The following is an 8,263-nucleotide window of genomic DNA, read 5'->3' on the forward strand; positions in this document are numbered from 1 at the left end:
CTTGATAGGAAATGCATTTTGAATTTTATCACATTTTCTTTTTAATTATGCCAGATAAATCCATAAATCTACAATATTTTTTTATATATAAATCAAAGTTTTTCTCTTCAGAACACAGTGGATTCATGAAATAGTCTTCTTAAAATGTGCATATTCATTAGCTTTTTAGAAATCGGTGATGTCATTTTTGGTGTTAAAAAAAAAAAAAGTCTGTCGTCTGAATCGTTTTAAAATTATAGTCCCACACTTTATAATTCGTTGTAGTTAGAAGGGACAGAATTCAACCAATTCTCCAATTCAATAGCATGTTAGCTAGTTTAGCTAGCTAGAAAAGCTGCTGAATAAAGTCCAGTTTCTGCACTAGAAGCACTACAAGTGTCATCACAATGTGTCAAAACTGCTTTAATAAATAATTAGGATGAATATTAAGGACAATGAAACATCCACTGAAAGAATGAAAACTTGTTTTTTTTACTTTGTACAAAATTTGTTGCATGTCCCTTGTACAATAAAACATATACAATATGCATATTCAGCTTTTAACACCAGCAGTGACGTGCCTTTAATTCTTTATTTTGTCCTGTCCCATTTACAGAAATACAATGGCTTTTTAAACAATGAAATGCTGTGAAAGGGAGGTAAAACTGTCATTTGAAACTGAGCCGATAACCAACAACACAATTGCATGATGGGGGAAAAAAATGAAAAAAAAAGATCTGCAAACATTGTTCCCTTCATTAAAGCCTTTGAACCAAACATGAAGCTATTGTAAGACACCCACATTTGACCTACTGACATCCACATTCATAAACACTCAAAACTCCTATGATGGATTCTGTTTTTTTCCCGCTCCTGAGCCTTCTTTCAAGTGTTTTATCCTGGAAATCTCCTCGATAGCTGAAGGAGTGCGCTTTACTCCGGCGAATAAAACACGCCACAATACACCACACACAATCTGAAGCAAATTACTTTCCTTGATAGAGAAAAACAACAAAAAATGAGATTGATAACACAAATAATGCATAAATAATTAAGGCACCTGAAACAAAAGGGTTTGTGATGGGTTTAGGAATGGTTTTTAAGGCTATGATGTTGGCAGCTTTGACTGTTTTTCAAACTAAAATCAACAAATGTGTAAAGATCAAATAATTAAAAAAAAATTGGGAGCATTTTTGCCAGATAAATCTAAAATAAATAATGACAAAATCAGAACTAAAAGACAAACCATTTGTAAACCCTTCAGAAATTCCTTTATTGGTGGTACCTCTGTGTCTTAACAGTGGGACTCTGTATATTAATGGTTATAAAACCTGCCTATTTCGACTGACATAAATAAAAGGAATGGCATTGTAAAAAAATAATAATAAAAATGTGTGACTTGTCTTTAAGTTACTCATTTCAAATATACACAGCGACTCCTTTAGTATTTACACATATGTACAGAGTAGTCATTTTCAGTTTCCATCAAATACCTTGAATGGCGTTGCTGCAAAGTTGAATGTTTTATCCCTTTGAGATCGGAACGAGGAGGTCAAACTGGGCAGCGCGACTTGGAGCCACAAAACAGCTCTTAGAAAGGCACTTGCTACCAACTCAAATACTGCAAACAAAAATATATATATATATTTATATTTCCTTAAACAAAGCTTTTAGCCAACTGAGAGACAGGAGAAAAAAATGGAAGGCCACATCATAGGCACTGGGTTTTCTGTCCCTTCTCCCCGCCCCCTCCAGGCCAAACGTTTTGGTAAGGCTGGCTCTTGACGGCCACCAGAGGATTGGTGGGTGTGTCCCTTAATCTGCCCCAACAGACGCCAGAAAAGGAGCTCGCCGACAACTGAACAAAAATCATAGCTGTCTGTAAACAAACACATTTTTTTTCTTTTTTCTTTCATTTTTTTAACAGTTTCTTTTAATCTGTTTCCACTGTTCATTCAACTCTTTCACCGAAACAATGCGGAAAGCTTCCTCTGCCTCCTGAAACGGGGTCAGCGTTTCAACGCCTTCTGTGAGAAAAGAAACGAAGCACAAAAAAAAAAAAAAAGTCCAAACATAAAAAACAAAGCAAAGAATGGCTTTTATGAAACAAAGCCTTATTCCCAAAAGAGGTCCAAAACTTATAGTTGCAGCTTTTCTTGTTTCAGTGTCTTATACACAAGGGTCTCTGAGCTCCTTCCGCCGGTTATCTTTGGGGCTGTAGCCGTGGGTCCGGTGGGGCGCTTTGAGGGGCGAGCTGGAGCTGTGCATGGTACAGATCACCGCTCCACTGGACTGCACCGCAGTCTTAGAGTACTTATAAATCAGCTGCTTCCCCGCCTCAGCTCCGCTGCACTCCTCCTCCAGCTCTCCTTCCGTCTCCTCGCCCTCCTCCTCCTCCTCCTCACACGTCCCAGAGGAGGGGCCCATGAGCTTTTTGCGCTCCTGTTCTGCCTCCCGGTTGCTCTCCTTCACCTGCTGCTGCTGCTCCCGCCCCACGACCAGGCGCAGCTGCTCCCACTGGTTGTTGACGCTGTCGTCTGCAGGCGACTGCGAGCCGCGCTCCCGCTGTTTTCTCCGCTTGCGGGTCCACCACACGCACACGATGATGCAGAGGAGGCAGAGCGAGAGGAGGACGACGCACAGGAGCGGCACCAGGTAATCTGCCGGTCGTAAAGGGCGACAATTAACAGGGACCCCAGCATGGAGCCCTGAGGTGCTCCTTTCCTGATGGTTACTCACCCACTGAAGGGGGCATGACCCGCGTTTCCACTTTGACCTCAATGACTGCGAGCATTATGGTGCTGTTGTGTCGTTTGGATAGTGTGCCTACGATGGCGCTGGCGGTCTCCTGGACCAGACTGTGGTCTGGCAGATCCTCAGGATGGTAAGACTAGAACCAAAGACCACACAAAAACCGTAAGAAGTGTGGCTTTCACTCAAAATTTAAAAAACGGGGTCTTCACTTACGATAGCGACTTCTACAGCATCCTGGTTTGTATACGAGAGGTCACAGAGCAGTTGAAGGGTGTGGTCTTTTGCAAGTCTTCTGGTGTCAGGAAGATACCTCAACTCAAAGCAAATGCTCTCCACCGTCGTCCCCTAAAGACACAAGACAAACGTCAGAACAAGTCCGGACGAAAGGCAGCAGGAAAAAGAAGACGTGAACTCACCGCCGGCACTTTCTGTTTGTTGAAAACCAGCGTTATCCGGCCGCAGCTGTTGTCCAAATGGTTGCCGTTTGGTTGGCATTTTGTTGCCGGTTGAGGAGGAGAGGAACCAGAAATGGAGCAAACCCCCCACTGATGGCAGGGGGGGGAGAAGCAGGTGTAATAGCTGTGCTCCAGACACTCCTGTCCCGCTGGGCAGGTGAAGCGCCGCAGGTCGGGGTCCACTGGCTGCAGGTGACAGGGACGGCGACCGCACAGCACCTTCAACAGACACACGGAAACATTCACCAACGATAAACCAGCAGGCGGGGCGGCCAACTTATTCACCCCTCGGGTGGAGGGTTAGCACTCGGGATGTTGTGATTCAGTCAAGCCACGAGTCAATTCACACACACAGATGTGCGCACACTCAGTTAGCCTGCATAGAGAAATATCATCAGCTCGACATTTTCCTAATTTGTTTTTATTTTTTGCTGCAATGAATATGTTGACGAGTTTGAATTGTTTTTTACTGTTTCATGAAGAAATGTTACATCCTTAGTTAGCACATGTACCATGTGAGGAATAAAACAAACCCAACAAACAAACGAATAAAAGATCAACATGCCATTTGTGTAATTTTAACAACTCCCCACATAAGGTCACTAAAATGAATACCCAAAACCTTATGCATGTACACAAGTTCTTGAATGTACTTTCAACCTACAGTGTTCACACTGGACCGTCGATGTTCAACCGCTTTATTCTGATATATGAAAGACTTGGTGTCCAGTCAAAATGATTATGTTCTCCATGATCAATTCTCAAACAGTTGGCACGCTGCGAGTTAAAAAAAGACGCCATCTGCAGCTCACTAGTAAACCAGAGTTCCTGATTGGTTGAAGTTAAACCTGATTTAACCTTTTAACACAGGAACTCCTGTGTTTATGCGGTTGTGACGCGGAGGCGCCGCAGATTGTGTGTGTTGTGATTGTGTGTTTATTTTCATCTCCACAGTCTCTTTAGATACAAAAACATGATTGCATTTGTCAATCACTGTGTTTTATTGGGAAAAATTGGTTATATATTAAAAAATAATCCAGATTTTGTTATGTATCTTGATGCAACTTCCTGCCAGATCCGCTGCACAGCAAGAGCCTTCTGCGCCCCGCGCCTGGTGTAACCATACTATGGTTAACAAGGGCGCCGGATGGAAGCGGCCTCCATTCCGCGTCCAGAGTGAACCAGGCGTAAAACACCAATCAGAGGCTCTTCATCAATGAAAATGATGAGTCTGAGAACTCGTTTCTTGAAGCGCCCCAACACTGTATTCTAATTAAACACTTGATATAAAAAACTTCCTATTTTCTAATATGGGAATAATTTGTTCTTAGACATCAAATCCTTATTGTCCATAAGAATTCTACATCTAGACAACAGCTTCCTGACTCTAGCAACGCCAACGTATAAATTCTCTGCACAGTCTGAGTAACATCTGTAAAGATGACAGAAATGGTATCAGAAGAAACGCTAATCTTACTTGTGGGTGTGATGGGTTACCTTACCTTTGTGCAGTGAACTTTGCCGTCGGTGCAGTGACAGCTGTTGCACTCCTCTTCCCAGTGGCTGCCGTGTGGAAATGGAAGTCCGGCGTGGTGACAAGTCTTTCCAAAGCCTATGACTGCAGCAGACGAAAAGAGAAATGTTGCTTCTGAAGGAGGGCGTTAGCATCACCGCTAGTTAAATTAAAGCTCAATCAGTGGGATCAAGACACACTACTTGATCGCTTTGTGACTAAAATGAACAAATGTTGCATTTACATTCTTGGCAGCGAACTCCTGTTCTGCCCAGAGGACAGATGCAGCGGTAACCGTTGATCTCGTCCACACAGGTGGCTCCATAGGCACAGGGAGACGACTGGCACTCGTTTATGTCTACGGGGAAAGGAAAAAGTCAATGCTTTAATGCTGAAAACAATAAATCTGTTTATGATGTAAGAGTAAAGTAAAAGTTACTTTCTGAATGGTCTGTAAACTGTACAGCAGCATATCAAAATGCTAAAATGTAGAAACAAACAAGTGAGATTGTAAGCTAACCACTAAGCTAATTAAGTTAGCATGATTCTTAAAAATGCAATATTATATGTAGCTATTGGAGAAAACTTTTTTTAACCATCAGGGAGTTCATGAAAAAAAGCAAATATCGCAAAAAAAAAAAAACTCCAAACAAAGCTAATCGGCAGCTCATTAGCTAACGCAGATCCCGTTTTATGGCTATGAATTAATTGATTGCCACACTTCAATCACTCTTTGATCTATTTAAAACCATGTCCAGTAGTCGTTTCTAGCAGGAGAAGTGTATGAGAAATGTCTCTGCATCGTGGGCGGGACAATTGGGGCGGAGTCTATCTCTCACGCTAGCTTAAAGTCCCTCACAACTCCAAGCTAACATCACTGGTGCAACAAAAACGGTGAGCAAAATCAGAGCTATACAGTCGTTCAGTTTTGTTCCAGATTCCAGCTCAAACGTGGAAAACAAAGACGTTCATGGATCTATTGTCTGTAAGTGGATGTGTTAGAATGGAGCACAAGGTTAGGAGACACAGCGTAGACACAGTAACGTTTGTTTTAGTAAGATTGACCTTTCATTTATGTCTCACAAACAAGAGTTGGAGTTGCAGGTTTTGTGAATACAATAACCTGGCTAACATGTAGCATGTAAAGAAGTATAAAGAAGTTCTAGTTATTGTGAACATGGTTAAAGTCGGACTGACTGATGGACTCCTGTCTTGCTTATTGTGTCGGGCACCAAACTTCTGCTTCAAGTAGTAACCGTTCTGATTTATGCGTCACATCAGCCAATCAGCAACTCAGCTTTGGGCATGTGATGTTTTCGGCAGGTAAAACACTAATCCAAAACGAGCGTTTTTGTCCTGTTACAGCGTGGCGGTTCTCTGGCTGCAGCCAGCCTCCTGGAGTTCAGTGGAGCTCGCTCAATACGCCGGCAGACAGACAGCTGCTGTGGGGAGCGGGGGCAGCCTGCTCGGGTCTCCTGAACTGTGATAGTTTACTTATTTTCATCAACACAAAAAAAAGTGTCCCTCCCCTCTCAAGTTAATGCGGAACAGCCTTTAAACTCAGTCAGAGACACAGAAACACAGCAGATGTGGCGGTCATCCAGACACCCCGAGTGATCTAAAAGCCCTGATAACGAGAAAATATTTGAAAGATTTCTCTCCTTTTATTTTGTCTGTAAATTTTGGTAGAACTTCTAAAATAAATCTACATTATCTCTGTCTTCCATTCATTAAAAGTGTGATGTCCACAGACATCCACATGAAGCTGCAGTGTCTAGCTCAGGATCACATTTTTTTGACAGGCGACGAGTTTCCTGCTTGCCACGGTAAAAGAGGGGTGGGCCACAGGTTAGCGGAGCTCTGATTTATTGGGAACAACCAGCATGTCAAAAAGTGATGGCACCCAAAACGTCAATTTTAGATGCAGAGATCTCAACCATGCGTCAAGGGAATGAGAATGTGTTGATTTGGGAAGATGTTATTTTTTTATTACTTAAGTATCAAAGTTGGCACAGAAGAGGAACTGAAACTGAAACCAAAGAACCGCTTTGGCGAACCGAATAAAATCCAATCGGTGACCAACCCTACTTGCTTAGTGTGTCTAGAGGTGCATTCACATTGAACGTGATTCGCATGACAAATTCCCGAGCCCCGCCCTTCTTTTGTTGCGCAATGAATTTGCTGCTCTTATGCACGACAGCTGCTTCCACTGTGTTTCTGTGGTATAGCTTGAAGCCTGACTGTCTCATGTTGACCTGACAGTGGAAAAAATGAAATATTAAGACCTTTTTCCTTTTTTACGTCTCGATGAGGCCAGAGCCGGCAGCCTCTGCACCCACAGCGGCTATCGAGTGAGTGAGCTCCGCCGCGGGAGTGAAAGCTGGTGATCTGTCCAGAGTATATCTCACCTTTGCCCCAAAGTATCTGGATGAGCTCTGCAAACCTGCAGCTCCAGCGAGTTAAGGAAAAGTATGGAAGTTCAGGACAAAAACGTTCGCTTTAGATTACTATTCTACCTAATAATCGAGTCACTGCAAATGCCATGTGCCAAAGCCGAGTTCATGATTGGCAGATGCGATGTCGCGACCTGTAAAACTTCAGGTATTCAAATCAAGCTACTGGTAGACCTTCGTGCAGCAAGACTTCAGATATGTTGCGTCTGTTCCATTGAAACTGGTCGCCTCCACTGCGCAAATCGCGTTGGGTGTGAATGCACCTTTATAGTTCCTATCATTTCATAAATTACATTGATGGTGCGCCCTGTAGTGCAGTAAATTCAGTAAATAAGAAATGTTTAATGGCCACCTGAACATCCACTAGTTATAAAGTCGTTGAAAGGTTCGGTGGACTCAAGGCCTCAGGCCTCGTCCTCCATTTGATTCTCAGAGACTTCCTCAAGACTCTGCGGGGGTCTTCAGTCATTGTAAACCAGATTATGGCACAAGCACAGTTTGGATGAGAAAACCCCACTACAAAGGTGAACGCCATCCAGCCAAAACAAAGAGACAGAGAGGGAAAATTTCAGGGTCACTGGGTAATTTGTCTTCAGTGTGCAAATGTGTGACTGTGTGAGTACGGAGGAGGGAGGACCTCTGACCCCTGAGGCGTGAAGGGAAAAAAAAGGGTAGAGGGGCTTGTATTTAGGTGTCCATCTAATCCTCGTCCTTCTTCCAAACACTTCTCGTTAAACCTGCCCATCCCCTCATGATGGTTGTGCTGTGGGAGTTCAACTCACTGATTCTGCAGTCGGGTCCAGCGAAACCGGGGGCGCACTCGCAGCGGAACCAGTTGACCCCATCCACACAGATGCCGCCGTTGTAGCTGTGAGGGGAGAGAAGGGAATGTGGACGGGGCCGTGCATCCTTTCCAGCTGTGTGTATGCGGCAGTCGCGGGTCACAAAGACCAATTCAGCTCATCAATACAAGCCTCCACCTTTCACATGCTAATAGGCGTGTCCGGGCCTTCCCCTCCCCTTATCTCATCATTTCATAGACCAGAACACCCCCCCCCACGGGAAGAATGGACAACCCCTCCTCCCGCTCACCCTTCCCAACCTGCATT

At 43.8% G+C, this 8,263-nt stretch overlaps 1 protein-coding gene across 2 annotated transcripts in view; it reads right to left on the reverse strand.

The window, feature by feature from the left end:
• Nucleotides 1–381: 381 nt before the first annotated feature.
• Nucleotides 382–8,263, reverse strand: part of jag2b (jagged canonical Notch ligand 2b) — a 55,689-nt gene continuing 47,807 nt past the window's right edge. For both annotated transcript variants that reach the window (XM_024291296.2, XM_024291295.2), the window contains 7 exons: nt 7,937–8,022; nt 4,946–5,059; nt 4,691–4,806; nt 3,150–3,407; nt 2,947–3,078; nt 2,719–2,869; nt 382–2,639 (listed from right to left, as the gene is read on the reverse strand). In XM_024291296.2, coding sequence (XP_024147064.1) covers nt 2,149–2,639; nt 2,719–2,869; nt 2,947–3,078; nt 3,150–3,407; nt 4,691–4,806; nt 4,946–5,059; nt 7,937–8,022 — 1,348 coding nt within the window. In that variant the 3' untranslated portion in view covers nt 382–2,148. The remainder of the gene's footprint in view (nt 2,640–2,718; nt 2,870–2,946; nt 3,079–3,149; nt 3,408–4,690; nt 4,807–4,945; nt 5,060–7,936; nt 8,023–8,263) is intronic.

Source organism: Oryzias melastigma, linkage group LG24 (assembly GCF_002922805.2).
Source record: "Oryzias melastigma strain HK-1 linkage group LG24, ASM292280v2, whole genome shotgun sequence".
Taxonomy (NCBI): domain Eukaryota; kingdom Metazoa; phylum Chordata; class Actinopteri; order Beloniformes; family Adrianichthyidae; genus Oryzias; species Oryzias melastigma.